Source organism: Pristiophorus japonicus, chromosome 3 (assembly GCF_044704955.1).
Source record: "Pristiophorus japonicus isolate sPriJap1 chromosome 3, sPriJap1.hap1, whole genome shotgun sequence".
Lineage (NCBI taxonomy): Eukaryota > Metazoa > Chordata > Chondrichthyes > Pristiophoridae > Pristiophorus > Pristiophorus japonicus.
The window spans coordinates 107,792,973-107,809,044 of NC_091979.1; the positions used below are offsets into that span (position 1 = coordinate 107,792,973).

The 16,072-nt window shown below is 41.4% G+C and overlaps 1 protein-coding gene across 1 annotated transcript in view; it reads right to left on the bottom strand.

Annotated features, from left to right (window-relative positions):
- Positions 1–16,072, bottom strand: part of dcaf17 (ddb1 and cul4 associated factor 17) — a 63,619-nt gene that overhangs the window by 27,666 nt on the left and 19,881 nt on the right. The window contains 2 exon segments of the mRNA XM_070875650.1: positions 4,993–5,082; positions 10,864–10,936. Coding sequence (XP_070731751.1) covers positions 4,993–5,082; positions 10,864–10,936 — 163 coding nt within the window.

Here is a 16,072-nt window from a genome sequence, read left to right on the forward strand (position 1 = left end):
CGATCCCATCACTGCTTTCCAAATGTGATGCTATTACATTTTTAATAATTGATTTCAACATTTTCCCCACTACTGATGTCAGGCTAACCCGTCTATAATTCTGTTTTCTTATTCCCTCCTTTTTTTTAAAAAGTGGGGTTACATTAGCTACCCTCCAATCCATAAGAACTGGTGCAGAGTCTATAGAATGTTGGAAAATGACCACCAATGCATCCACTATTTCTAAGGCCACTTCCTTAAGTACTCTGGGATGCAGACTATCAGGCCCCGGGGATTTATCGGCCTTCAATCCCATCAATTTCCCTAACACAATTTCCTGTCTAATAAGGATTTAATTCAATTTCCCCTTCTCGCTAGACCCTCTGTCCACTAGTATTTCCAGAAGGTTATTTGTGTCTTCCTAAGTGAAGACAGAACCAAAGTATTTTTTCATTTGGTCTGCTATTTCTTTGCTCCCCATTATAAATTCACCTGATTCTGACTACAAGGGACCTACATTTGTCTTCATTAATCCTTTTTTCTGCACATATCTATAGAAGCTTTTGCAGTCAGTTTTTATATTCCCTGCAAGCTTACTCATATACTCTATTTTCCCCCTCCTAATTAAACCCTTTGTCCTCCTCTGCTGAATTCTAAATTTCTCCCAGTCCTCGGGTTTGCTACTTTTTCTGGCCAATTTCTATGCCCCTTCCTTGGATGTAACACTATCCCTAATTTCCCTTGTTAGTTACAGTTGAGCCACCTTCCCCATTTTATTTTTATGCCAGACAGTGATGTACAATTGTTGAAGTTCATCCATGTGATCTTTAAATGTCTGCCATTGCCTATCCACTGTCAACCCTTTAAGTATCATTCGCCAGTCTATCCTAGCCAATTCACGTCTCATACCATTGAAGTTACCTTTCTTTAAGTTCAGGATCCTAGACTCTGAATTAACTGTGTCACTCCCCATCTTAATGAAGAATTCTACCATATTATGGTCACTGTTCCCCAAAGGGCCTCGCACAACAAGATTGCTAATTAATCCTCTCTCATATCCACACTGACTAGCCATGAGTAACTTGCATTTCTGAGTGTTAGTAATGTCAGCTCCGAATATAGGCCCTACGAGGCTAAAAATCCATGGATGTCTGCATCTTGGTGTACCAGCTAGCCACACAGACTACCAAAGTTAGCAGAGTCATGGGAAAATCCCTTAGTTTGAACAGGAATGACAGATGCAGGGGCTAAAATTGTAGCGGAACAGTGACCAGCTGGAGAGGATATTGCCCTCTTGTAGAAAGAACTATTAAGTGTCCCCAAAGGCACTCTTTGTAGGAGGGCCACATTTAAACCTTTTAAAAAGAACTCACTCTTTGGGGTGGATTTTAACTGCCAGCGGATTTCTGGTAGGAAAACGTGTTTTAACTGGCCAATTCCTCACTTGGAAAAGACAGGAATGAGTGGGAAACAGTTGCCGATCTGTGGAAAATCTGGTGGCCCTTGGCTGCCCACCGGTACTCGGGCTAACGTGGAGACGGGAATTCTGGGAGCACTATATGATAGGGAAGGGCGAGGGAGTTTAGGTCAGGGAAGGCCTAAACTTTCCTTGTGGGGCACAGAAGAGCATCCCTGCTCCTCCTGGCCCCACTAAAGTAAGTATAAAAATGTACCCTGAAAGACGACTTCTGCTTCCAATCCTCTTCTGACAAGCATTCACCTCGCGGGAAAGCCGCAGTGGCTTCTCTACTCAGGACACTTCACAGTTCTGATTTGCTGTTGCTTTACATTTCATCAAAGAAATCACATTAGAGGAAGTTAAGTGTTAAACTTTGAGAGTGTGCAAGTGCCAGATTTTTAATATAACCAACAGATTTCCTGTGGCATTGCTCAAGATGAGTTGGATAACCTGCTGTTTTATTATATGCGTTTTAAACAGTACGATGGAACAGTGCAACAGAAATGTCCACTATTTATTGAACCTCACGTTCTAGATCCATTATTAGATCTCTCGTGACATTGCTCAGTGAATTGGAGGAGATGCTGCTTTGCTGTCACTATGACCAATAAATGGTAGCTTGTTGCACCACGTGTACTAATCTAAAAAGCTTCTTTAATATTTGAGCTAAAAAGAGGATCCAAGTTTAAAGACCACATGGATGAACTGCAACAATTGTACATCCCTGTCTGGAGTAAAAATAAAACGGGGAAGGTGGCTCAACCATGGCTAAACAAGGGAAATTAAGGATAGTGTTAAATCCAAGGAAGAAGCATATAAATTGGCCAGAAAAAGCAGCAAACCTGAGGACTGGGAGAATTCTGTAATACAGCAGAGGAGAACAAAGGGTTTAATTAGGAGGGGGAAAAGAGAGTATGAGAGGAAGCTTGCTGGGAACATAAAAACTGACTGCAAAAGCTTCTATCGATATGTGAAGAGAAAAAGATTAGTGAAGACAAACGTAGGTCCCTTGCAGTCAGATTCAGGTGAATTTATAATGGACAACAAAGAAGTGATGGACCAGTTAAACAAATACTTTGCTTCTATTTTCACGAAGGAATACACAACTAACCTTCTGGAAATACTAGGGGACCGAGGATCTAGTGAGAAGGAAGAAATGAAGGAAATCCTTATTAGGTGGGAAATTGTGTTAGAGAAATTGATGGGATTGAAGGCCGATAAATCCCCGGGGCCTGATAGTCTGCATCCCAGAGTACTTAAGGAAGTAGCCAGAGAAATAGTGGATGCATTGATGATCATTTACCAACAGTCTATCGACTCTTGATCAGTTCCTATGGACTGGAGGGTAGCTAATGTAACACCACTTTTTAAGAAAGGAGGGAGAGAGAAAACGGATAATTATAGACCGGTTAGCCTGACATCAGTAGTGGGGAAAATGTTGGAATCAATTATTAAAGATGAAATAGTAGCACATTTAGAAAGCAGTGACGGGATCGGTCCAAGTCAGCATGGATTTATGAAAAGGAAATCCTGTTTGACAAATCTTCTAGAATTTTTTGAGGATGTAATTGGTAGAGTGGACAAGGGAGAACCAGTGGATGTGGTGTATTTGGACTTTCCAAAGGCTTTTGGCAAGGTCCCACACAAGAGATTGGTGTGCAAAATTAAAGCACATGGTATTGGGGGTAATGTACTGACGTGGATAGAGAACTGGTTGGCAGACAGGAAGCAGAGAGTCGGGATGAACAGTTCTTTTTCAGAATGGCAGGCAGTGATGAGTGGGGTGCCGCAGGGCTCAGTAATGGGACCCCAGCTATTTACAATATATATTAATGATTTGGATGAAGGAATTGAGTGTAATATCTCCAAGTTTGCAGATGACACTAAGTTGGGTGGCGGTGTGAGCTGTGAGGACGACGCTAAAAGGCTGCAGGGTGACTTGGGCAGGTTAGGTGAGTGGGCAAATGAGTGGCAGATGCAGTATAATGTGGATAAATGTGAGGTTATCCAATTTGGTGGCAAAAAGGCAAAGGCAGATTATTATCTGAATGGCAGCAGATTAGGAAAAGGGGAGGTGCCACGAGACCTGGGTGTCATGGTACATCAGTCATTGAAAGTTGACATACAGGTACAGCAGGCAGTGAAGAAGGCAAATGGTATGTTGGCCTTCATAGCTAGGGGATTTGAGTATCGGAGCAGGGAGGTCTTACTGCAGTTGTACAGGGCCTTAGTGAGGCCTCATCTGGAATTTTTTGTTCAGTTTTGGTCTCCTAATCTGAGGAAGGACGTTCTTGCTATTGAGTGCAGCGAAGGTTCACCAGATTGATTCCCGGGATGGCAGGACTGACAAATGAGGAGAGACTGGATCGACTGGGCCTGTATTCACTGGAGTTTAGAAGGATGAGAGGGAATCTCAGAAACATATAAAATTCTGACGGGACTGGACAGGTTAGATGGAGGAAGAATCTTCCCGATGTTGGGGGAAGTCCAGAACCAGGGGACATAGTCGAAGGATAAGGGGTAAGTCATTTAGAACTGAGATGAGGAGAAACTTTTTCACTCAAGAGAGTTGTTAACCTGTGGAATTCCCTACCGCAGAGAGTTGTTGATGCCAGTTCGTTGGATATATTCAAGAGGGAGTTAGATCTGGCCCTTACGGCTAAAGGGATCAAGTGGTATGGAGAGAAAGCAGGAAAGGGGTACTGAGATGAATGATCAGCCATTATCTTATTGAATGGCGATGCAGGCTTGAAGGACCGAATGATCTACTCCTGCACCCATTTTCTATGTTTCTATGTTTGCCAAGGCACTTAAATAGTTATTATATGATTGTATAGTATAATGAGTTTAAGTGCTTACTCTTTGACAATTCATTGGTTTAAGGGATCAGATGTTATAAAGTGAGGGGTTGTGAGTCACGATGTGGGAGGCATGAGGTGCTAGACTTGAGGCCCAACCATTACTAATGAGATAAAATGGAGAGGAGGCAGGAAATGGCCACAATGACAATTCAGTTCCCAGTAATAGGTCGAACAAGTAGGCCCAAGTCCTAGGTTCGAGGCCTGACCACAATGGGCAGGTTGGGAGTGTGTAGGCCACAACCATAGCCTAAAATCAGGTGACTACAAATGGGTTAGGTGGGTAGGGGCTTAGCCACAAATTTTGCTGTGGGTTGCAGATGACCCATAAATTGGTTGAAACCCTATGGGCCCCAAATTCATTGACAAACAGCCCACTAACCGCCGGAAATAATATGATGAAACTAGCGGGCTTCAGTCTTGGCGGTATTCTGGCAGTTTTAAACTGCTGAGAAGTCTTGTTGAATTTTGGACCCAATATGAGACGAAGAAATGTTATACATGAACAGATAAAGGCTTCAGCAGAGCTAGCTATTACATGACAAATGTCCTCTATTTCATGGAATGTCATATTTAAATAAATAATTTTATTAGGTTTATTGAAAAATTGGGGGCAGAAAATATGCAGGAAACCATTAATTTAATTAATTCATTAATAGATTACAGCATACAGAACTTAAAAAAAAAATGACTTACATTTTTGTCAATACCCAGCATTCCTACAAATGCAAGAGGTAGAACGTTGAACAAAGCTAAATGTAAAAGAATAGAGTGTTGCATTCCAGCCTGAAAGACATGAACAATTATTATTTAAAATAAGCACATAAGGCAATCGGAAAACAATCCAAGTACTGGAGAGCAAGAAACATTTGGATATTCAATGATTTTAAAATCAGGGCCCAACCTGACTCCGGACAGAAGTGATGAGTACCCCAGGGGACATTGTAGTGTCACACCACTAGAATTTGATACCGAATGGTGGTGCAAAACGGTGTTTAACAAGTTCCCAAGAGATCTCTGGAACCTTGTGAATGATTTTTTAAATCTACCAGAAGTTAATTTAAATATTAGTGCAGATGCTGCCACTTGCATACCAGGCTATGCAAACAGGGTATTATTATCTGACAGGAACTCATATTGCTGCTATCCATGAGAGACTGCGAGCTATATATAATGGCAGTGTAAAGGAGTAGTCTACTACAACTCTATGGTAGTCAACTTGTATCTTCTTCTTCTTAGGCAGTCCCTCAGAGTCAAGGATGATTTGCTTTCACACTAACACGAGTTCTCAGGTGGCTGGTGAGTCCAATGCAGGATCTACAGACTGTCACAGGTGGGGTAGGTGGTGGTTGAAGGGATGGGTGCTTGGCTTGTCGTATGCTCCTTCTGCTGTTTGTACTTGACTTCCGCGTGCTCCCGACAAAGGGGACTCAAAGTGTTCGGTGCCTTCCCGAATGCTGCTTCTCCACTTTGAGTGGTCAAGGGCCAGGGATTCCCAAGAGTTGGTGGGGATGATACATTTTTTCCAAGGAGGCTTTGAAAGTGTCCTTGAAGCATTATCTCTGCCCTCCTGGGACTCGCTTGCCATGACGAAGCTTGGAATAGAGTGCTTGTTTCAGGAGTCTTGTATCAGGCATGCGGATTACGTGGCCCGCCCATCGGAGCTGATTGATCAATGCTTCGATGCTGGGGATGTTGGCCTGAGAGAGAACATTTACGTTGGTACGCTTATCCTGCCAATGGATTTGCAGAATTTTGCAGAGGCAGCATTGGTGGTACTTCTCCAGTGCTTTGAGGTGCCTACTGTACATTGTCCATGCCTCTGAAGCATAAAGGAGGACGGGAATCACTAGTGCTCTGTAGACCATGATTTTGGCAAAGTTTGAGATCTTGTTCTTCAAACACTCTTACCCTCAGGTGATCGAAGGCTGCACTGGTACACTGAAGGCAGTGTTGGGTTTCATCATCGATGTCTGCCCTCACTGACAGGAGACTCCCAAGGTATGGAAAGTGGTCCACACTATCCAAGGTTTTGTCGTGGATCTTGATGATCGGGGGGGCAGTACTGTGAGGTGGGGGCAGGTTGGTACAGAACCTTCATCTTACAGATGTTTAATGTAAGGCCCAGATTCTCGTACGCTTCAGTGTGCACAAACGCAAGCGTCGTCTGCATACTGTAATTCAATGACAGAGGTTGGGACAACCTTGGCACTCGACTGGAGGCGATGGAGGTTGAACAATTTTCTGTTCGTCCTTTAGATTAACTCCTCACCAGCGGGGAGTTTGTTGGTGGTTAGATGAAGCATTGCAGCGGGAAACATTAAGAGTGTTGGTGCGATGACACAGCCTTGCTTGACCCCGGTCTGCACTTGGGTCTGTGTTGGATCCGTTGGTAAGTATCATGGCCTGCGTGTCATCGTGAAGCAGGCAGAGGATGGTGACAAATAGGACACTCCATAAGCTCTCTCGGTTTTGAGGAGGACACTCCATAATTCCAAAATCTATATATAATGTCAGTGTAAAGGGGTAGTCTGCTATAACTGTACTGTAGTCAACTTGTATAATTATAATTTATCTACTTACTTTGCTTTGAAAACTAGAAAAATATTATTTTAATAGCACAACTAAAATAATTACGTGTTTATGCAATTAATGAGTGGTGCCAATGCAGGTTTAAATAAAATAAAACATCTAGAGCAGGTAATAGGAAGAACAGGAAGATCCTTGAAGAAAGTCCTGCCTGGGCCCAGTGGTGAGAATTGTTTCTACATTAATGGACTATATTCTGGAGCGACAGGAGTGGCTATAACCTGCAATACTCTGCACAGCATTTCAGATAGTTACTGGTTCACCAATTGGAAGTGAGGTACTTTACATAAGAACATAAGAAATAGGAACAGGAGTAGGCCATACGGCCCCTCGAACCTGCTCCGCCATTCAATAAGATCATGGCTGATCTGATCATGGACTCAGCTCCACTTCCCCGCCCGCTCCCCATAACTCCTTATCTCCTTATCGTTTAAGAAACTGTCTATTTCTGTCTTAAATTTATTCAATGTCCCAGCTTCCACAGCTCTCTGAGGCAGCGAACTCCACAGATTTACAACTCTCAGGGAGAAGAAATTTCTCCTCATCTCAGTTTTAAATGGGCAGCCCCTTAGTCTATCTGCGTGCCCTCTAGTTCTGGTCTCTCCCATCAGTGGAAACATCCTCTCTGCATCCACCTTGTCAAGCCCCCTCATAATCTTATATGTTTCGATAAGATCGCCTCTCATTCTTCTGAATTCCAATGAGTAGAGGCCAACCTACTCAACCTTTCCTCATAAGTCAACCTCCTCATCCCCGGAATCAACCGAGTGAACCCTCTCTGAACTTCCTCCAAAGCAAGTATATCCTTTCGTGTATATGGAAACCAAAACTGCACGCAGTATTCCAGGTGTGGCCTCACCAATACCTTATATAGCTGAAGCAAGACTTCCCTGCTTTGAAACTCCATCCCCTTTGCAATAAAGACCAAGATACCATTGGCCTTCCTGATCACTTGTTGTACCTGCATACTATCCTTTTGTGTTTCATGCACAAGTACCCCCAAGTCCCGCTGTACTGCAGCATTTTTCAATCTTTCTCCATTTAAATAATAACTTGCTCTTTGATTGTTTTCTGCCAAAGTGCATGACCTCACACTTTCCGACATTATACTCCATCTGCCAAATGTTTGCCACTCACTTAGCTTGTCTATGTCCTTTTGCAGCTTTTTTGTGTCCTCCTCACACATTGCTTTTCCTCCCATCTTTGGATCGTCAGCAAACTTGGCTACATTACTCAGTCCCTTCTTCCAAGTCGTTAATATAGATTGTAAATAGTTGGGGTTCCAGCGCTGATCCCTGCGGCATCCCACTAGTTACTGGTTGCCAACCAAAGAATGAACCATTTATCCCGACTCTCTGTTCTCTGTTAGTTAGCCAATCCTCTATCCATGCTAATATATTACCCCCAACCCCGTGAACTTTTATTTTGTGCAATAACCCTTTATGTGGTACCTTGTCAAATGCCTTCTGGAAGTTCAGATACACCACATCCACTGGTTCCCCTTTATCCACCCTGTTCATTACATCCTCAAAGAATTCCAGCAAATTTGTCGAACATGACTTCCCCTTCATAAATCCATGCTGACTCTGCCTCACCGAATTTTGCTTTTCCAAATGTCCTGCTGCTGCTTCTTTAATAATGGACTCCAACATTTTCCCAACCACAGACGTTAGGCTAACTGGTCTATAGTTTCCTGCTTTTTGTCTGCCTCCTTTTTTAAATAGGGGCATTACATTTGCAGTTTTCCAATCTGCTGGGACCTCCCCAGAATCCAGGGAATTTTGGTAAATTACAACCAATGCATCCACAATCCCTGCCGCTACTTCTCTTAAGATTCTAGGATGCAAGCCATCAGGTCCAGGGGATTTATCTGCCTTTGGTCCCATTATCTTACTGAGTACCACCTCCTTAGTGATTGTGATTGTGATTGTTCCTCCCCCCATAGCCCCTTGACTATCCATTGTCGGACTATTGTTACTGTCCTCTACCGTAAAGACTGATACAAAATATTTGTTTAAGAGTTTCTGCCATCTCCATGTACCCCATTACTAATTCCCCGGTCTCGTCCTCTAAGGGACAAACATTTACTTTAGCCACTTTTTTCCCTTTTATATTCCTATAGAAACTCTTGCTATCTGTTTTTATATTTTGCGCTAGTTTACTTTCATAGTCTATCTTCCCTTCCTTAATCATTTTTTTTAGTCGTTCTTTGTTGGCTTTTAAAAGCTTCCCAGTCTTCTATGCTCCCAGTAGTTTTGGCCACTTTGTATGCCCTTGTTTTTAATTGGATACTGTTTATTATTTCTTTAGTAAGCCACGGATGGCTATCTTTTCTCTTACACCCATTCCTTCTCACTGGAATATATTACATTTTAATCTATTTTCCCAGTCCACTTTACCCAACTCTGCCCTCATATCTTCATAGTCTCCTTTATTTAAGGTTAGAACATGGTTAGAGATCCAACTTTTTCACCCTCCATCTGAATTTGAAATTCAATCATGCTATGATCACTCATTCCGAGGGGATCCTTTACTAGGAGATTGTTTATTAATCCTGTCTCATTACACAGGACCAGATCTAAGATAGCCTGACCCCTGGTTTGTTCCATTACATGCTGCTCAAGGAACCTGTCCCTTATGCACTCTATAAACTCCTCCTCAAGGCTACCCTGACCAATTTGATTTGTCCAATCAATATGGAGGTTAAAATCACCCATGATTATTGCTGTTTCCTTTTTACAAGCCCCCATTATCTCCTGGTTTATGTTCCGACCAACAGAGTTGCTACTGTTAGGGGGCCTATAGACTACACCCACCAGTGACTTTTTCCCCTTATTGTTCTTTATTTCCACCCAAAAACTGTTTCAACACCCTTATCATTTGAGCCAATATCGTTTCTTACTATTGCAGTGATTCCATCCTTTATCAATAGAGCTACTCCGCCTCCTTTTCCTTTCTGTCTGTCTTTCCAGATTGTCAAGTACCCCTGAATATTTCATTACCAGTCCTGGTCACCTTACAACCACATCTCTGTAATGGTTATCAGAGCAGACCCATTTGTCTCAATTTGTGCTGTTAACTCATCTATTTTGTTACAAATGCTATGTGCATTTAGACAAAGTGCCTTTAAGTTTGCTTTTTTACCCTTTTTTCCTGCTTGTTTCCTCTCTCCTTCAAACTCACTCTCTTTATTTTTGCTTTCTAATTCCAGCTTTACTAGTTTCAGGTTCCCATCCCCCTGCCAAGCTAGTTTAATCCCTCCCCAACAGCACAAGCAAACCCCTCCATGAGGATATTGGTCCCGCTCTGTTGCGAGAAAAAATCTAAACATGTTTCCTTTGCAGATGGCTTAAGAGCAATATTAACAGAAGTAATCAATCCATTCAAAACATTTTGCAAGGCTAATTTCATTCAGTTTTTGTTTGGTGCTCATGATCGATTGTGCACAATGATAATCACAAGGATTAACAATGCTAATGTAATCACTACAGAATTGTTTACTGCAAAATAATGGCTCTCATTTTCCTTTGGAAATGTGCCTGTTTTCTGAAACTGACTGCATCACAAATTATTACCATTGTTTGATGCAGAAATCAGTATGCCTCAAAACCAAGTGACATTGACTGCATATTCCAATTATTGGTGGAAAATGTTTTATAAAGAATTGCTAACACTGATAATCTTTATTTGCACAAAGAAACACGTGGCACTGAGTTATGCACTGGAAAATAAAAGTTGAAGCAAAAAAATAATTTGGCTTCAGTTGCTGGCTAATTTCAAAAGTTTGCCCTGTAAGATAACCAACAGTTTGGTGTTTAAAATAAATGCTAACTATTGACAGAAGCTAATTATGCATAGTCAAAAAGCCACATTCAGCCATAATACCCAGCATAGAATCCCGCAAATTCCAATACAGTTTTATACCAACATAACAGTTAAACCAGCACCACCACCCTGTAAATCATTCCCACTACTCACCGCTCTAGCTGTAACTTTGTTCTGTGTTGTCTTTGCTACTATTGTCTCTTGAGTATTGTCCCAAGTCAAATACCTGTTAATAACAATTAATTGTACAAACATCACCGTACATCAAGTTACATTGAGTCTACACCACTGGGACATGCTCTTTGTCCAAACTGGTCTATGCTGGCTTTTATGCTCTACATGAGCCTCCGCCCACCCCTCTTCATCTAATCTTACCTTCAAATTCCTCTAGTCTTTTCTCCTTCATGTGCTTATCTAGCCTCCCCTTAAATTCATCTATGCTATTTGCCTCAACTACTCCCTGTGATACAGTAGTAGATTCCACTCTTTGTGTAAAGATGTTTTTCCTGAATTCCCTATTGGATTTATTAGTGACTATTTTATATTTATGCCCCGTAGTTTTTGAATCCCCTACAAGTAGAAACATCTCTATGTCTACTCTATCGAGCCTCTTCATCATTTTAAAGACCTCTATCTGGAGAAAAGAGCCCCCACCTGATCAGTCTTTCCTGATAGGCTTATAGGTTATAACCTAAGGGGTTGGCCATTTACGACTAATGAGAAGAAATTTCTTCACTCAGAGGGTAGTGAATCTTTTGAATTTTCTACCCCAGAGGGCTGTGGAGGCTCAGTCGTTGAGTATATTCAAGACAGAGATCAATGGATTTTTGGATATTAAGGGAATCAAGGGATATGGTGATAGTGCAGGAAAATGGAGTTGAGGTAGAAGATCAGCCATGATTGTATTGAATGGCAGAGCAGGCTCGAGGGGCCATATGGCCTACTCCTGCCCCTATTTCTTATGTTCTTATGTTCAATCATCCTTTGTGCAAAAAATATTTATGGATGATGGAACATAAGAACATAAGGAATAGGGGCAGGAGTAGGCCATTTGGCCCCTCAAGCCTGCTCTGCCATTTAATACAATCATGGCTGATCCGATCATGGACTCAGGTCCACTTCCCTGCCTGCTCCCCATAACCCCTTATCGGTTAAAAAACTGTCTATCTCTGTCTTAAATTTATTAAATGACCCAGCTTCCACAGCTCTCTAAGGCAGCGAATTCCAGATTTACAACCCTCAGGAGAAGAAATTCCTCCACATTTCAGTTTTAAATGGGTGGTCCCTTATTTTAAGATTATGCCCCCTAGTTCTAGTCTTCCCTATCAGTGGAAATATCCTCTCTGCATCCACCTTGTCAAGCCCATTTATAATCAAATACATTTCAATAAGATCACCTCTCATTCTTCTGAATTCCAATGAGTAGAGGCCCAACCTACTTAACCTTTCCTCATAAGTCAACCCCCTCATCTCCGGAATCAACCTAGTGAACTTTCTCTGAACTGCCTCCAAAGCAAGTATATCCTTTCTTAAATATGGAAACCAAAACTGCATGCAGCATTCCAGGTGTGGCCTCACCAATACTCTGTATAACTGTAACAAGACTTCCCTGCTTTTATATTCCATCCCCTTTGCAATAAAGGCCAAGATTCCATTGGCTTTCCTGATCACTTGTTGTACCACAACCTTGTGTTTCATGCACCACGACCCCCAGGTCCCGCTGTACTGCAGCACTTTGCAATCTTTCTCCATTTAAATAATAACTTGCTCTTTGATTTTTTTCTGCCAAAGTGCATAACCTCACACTTTCCAACATTATACTTCATCTGCCAAATTTTTGTCCACTCACTTAGCCTGCCTATGTCCTTTTGCAGGTTTTTTGTGTCCTCCTCACACATTGCTTTTCCTCCCATCTTTGTATCGTCAGAAAACTTGGCTACGTTACACTCAGTCCCTTCTTCCAGGTCGTTAATATAGATTGTAAATAGTTGGGGTCCCAGCACTGATCCCTGCGGCACTCCAACCAAGGTTCTATACAAGTTTAATATGACTTCCCCGCTTTGTAATTTTATCCCTCTAGAAATAAACCCCAGTCCTTGGTTTGCTTTTTCATGGTCTTAGTAATCTGTGCCGCTTTTAGTGATATGTGTATCCGTACCCAGAGATCCCTTTGCTCCTCTACTCCATTTAGACTCTTATTATCCAAGGAATATGTGGCCTCTTACAAAATGCACCACTTCACACTTATCTATATTGAAATTAATTTGCCAATTAAACACCCATTTTGCAAGTCTTGTATTTTGTCACTATCTTCCTTTGTATTAACTACACCCCCCCCGCAATGTTGTCTGCAAATTTAGAAATTGTACTTCAGATTCCCAAGTCCAAATCGTTAATATAAATTGTGAACAATAGTGGTCCCAGAACTGATCCCTGTGAACACCACTTCTCACCTTTTGCCAGTCTGAGTAGTTGCCTTTAACCCTTAATCAAAGATATCCAATACATTTGCAGTGAGAGATCAACAAATATATAAAGACATTTAAGATAAAGAGGGGAGATAATTGATAAAATAATCAAACTGAGAGAGGACAAGACCCCTGGTCTGGATGGATTGCATCAGTGCATATTAAAAGGAGTTAGGGAATAAGCCAGTTTGCTATCCATTCTGATACCCATCCCCTGACTCCACATGCGGTACCTTAGCGAAGGCCTTTTGAAAATCAAAAACTATTACAGCTACGACATTACCCTGGTCTACTCTGTTACTTTTTCCAAAGAACTCAATAAGCATGACCTTCTCTGTTGAAATCCGTGCTGAGTACCCTTTATTATATTTTTGGTTTCTAGATGTTTTTCTATTATATCGGAGTAAAGATTCCATAATCTTTCTTATCACCGATATTAAGCTAACTGGTCAATAGTTCCCTGAACTTGTTCCATTTCCATTTTTAAATGAAGAAATAACATTAGCTGTCTGGCAGTCTTCTGGCACTATTCCCTTTTCTACTGAATTGTTATAGATATGCAATAGTGCCTCTGCTATCTCTTCCCTAACTCCTTTTAATATGCACGGATGCAATCCATCCAGACCAGGGATCTTATCCTAAGAACATAAGAAATAGGAACAGGAGTAGGCCATTTGTCCCCTCGAGTCTGCTCCTCCGTTTAATAAGATCATGGCTGATCTGATCATGGACTCAGCTCCACTTCCCTGCCTGCTCCCCTTAACCCATTATTCCCTTATCTCTCAAAAATCTGTCCAATCCCGCCTTAAATATATTCAACAGCTCTCTAGGGCAGAAAATTCCATAGATTTACAATCCTCAGAAGAAATGCTTCCTCATCTCAGTTTTAAATGGGTCATTGAGTAGATTTAAGACAGAGATAGACAGTTTCTTAACCCATAAGGGAATAAGGGGTTATGGGGAACGGGCAGGGAAGTGGACCTGATCCATGATCGGATCAGACATCGTCATATTAAGTGGCGGAGCAGGCTCGAGGGGCCGTATGGCCTACTCCTGCTCCGATTTCTTATGTTCTTATTCTGAGACTAATGTCTCCTAATTTTAGTTTTCCCCCCATGAGTGGAAATATCCTCTCCGCATTCACAACTTATCTTCATAACTCATCTCCGGAATCAACCTAGTGAACCTTCTCTGAACAGCCTCCAGTGCAAGTATATCCTTCCTTAAATACGGAGACTAAAACTATACACAGTACTCTAAGTGTGGCCTCATCAATACCTTGTACAGTTGTAGCAGGACTTCTCTGCTTTTATACTCTATCCCCCTTGCAATAAAGGCCAACATTTAATTTGCCTTCCTGATTACTTGCTGTACCTGCATACTAACTTTTTGTGTTTCATGCACAAGGACCCCAGGTCCCTCTGTACTGTAGCACTTTGCAATTTTTCTCCATTTAAATTATAATTTGCTTTTCTATTTTTACTGCCAAAGTGGATAACCTCACATTTTCCCACATTATACTCCATCTTCAATTTTTTGCCCACTCACTTAGCCTGTCTATATCCCTTTGCAGATTTTTTGTGTCCTCCTCACAATCTGCTATCCCACCTATCTTTGTATCATCAACAAACTTGGCTACATTACATTCGGTCTCTTCATTCAAGTCATTAATATAGATTGTAAATAGTTCAGGACCCAGCACCGATCCCTAGCACTAGCAGCACCCCACTAGTTACTGTTTGCCAACCGGAAAATTACCCATTTATTCCGACTCACTGTTTTCTGTTAGTTAGCCAATCCTCTATCCATGCTAATATATTATCCCCAACCCAGTGAACTTTTATCTTGTGCAGTAATCTTTTATGTGGCACCTTATCAAATGCCTTCTGGAAATCCAAATACACCACATCCACTGGTTCCCCCTTATCCACCCTGCTCGTTACATCCTCAAAAGAACTCCAGCAAATTTGTCAAACATGATTTCCCTTTCATAAAACCATGCTGACTGTTTAATTGAATTATGCCTTTCCAAATATCCCCTCTCAGTTTGATTAGTTTATCATTATCTCCCACCTTTCTATCTTAAATGTATTTATATCCTTTTTGATCTCTCACTGCAAACGTATTGGATATCTTTGACCAATAATATCTCACTCATACCTTACCAGGCCTCAGCTGGAGTATTGTGTCCAATTCTAGGCACCACACTTTAAGAAGGGTGTCAAGGCTTCACTAGAATTGTACCAGGGATACAGGACTTCAGTTATGTGGAGAGACTAGAGAAGCTGGGATTGTTCTCCTTGGTGCAAAGAAAAGATTTAATAGAGGTGTTAAAAAATTGAGGGATTTTGATACAGTAAATAGGGAGAAACTGTCTCCACTGGCAGGAACATCTGTAACCAGAGGACACAGATTTAAGGTTATTAGCAAAAAAAACTATAGGATAGATGAGATTTTTTACACAGTGTGTTATTAATGATCTGGAATACACTGCCTGAACGGGTGGAGGAAGCAGATTCAATAGTAATTTTCAAAAGGTAATTCGATATATATTTAAGGGGAGAATTGCAGAGCTATGAAGAAAGAGCAGGGGAGTCGGACTAATTCGATAGCTCTTTCAAAGAGCCGGCACAGGCATGATGAGCGAATGACCTCCTTCTGTGCTGTATGATTTTATGATAAATGTAGACTGTATGTACTTGAATTGGCAGAAGCTAATAAGAATTCCACAAGTACTTAGAAAGAAAAAAACAACAACATAAATTAGCCTAATAAAGTACAGAGAACAAAAACAGAAATAAAGCTATTCTACCACAGCAAATTTTGGAATGGATAAGGAATAGAAACTGCTATGTTATTTCAGCACTTAGAGAGGAGTAATCTTGCATTCTAAT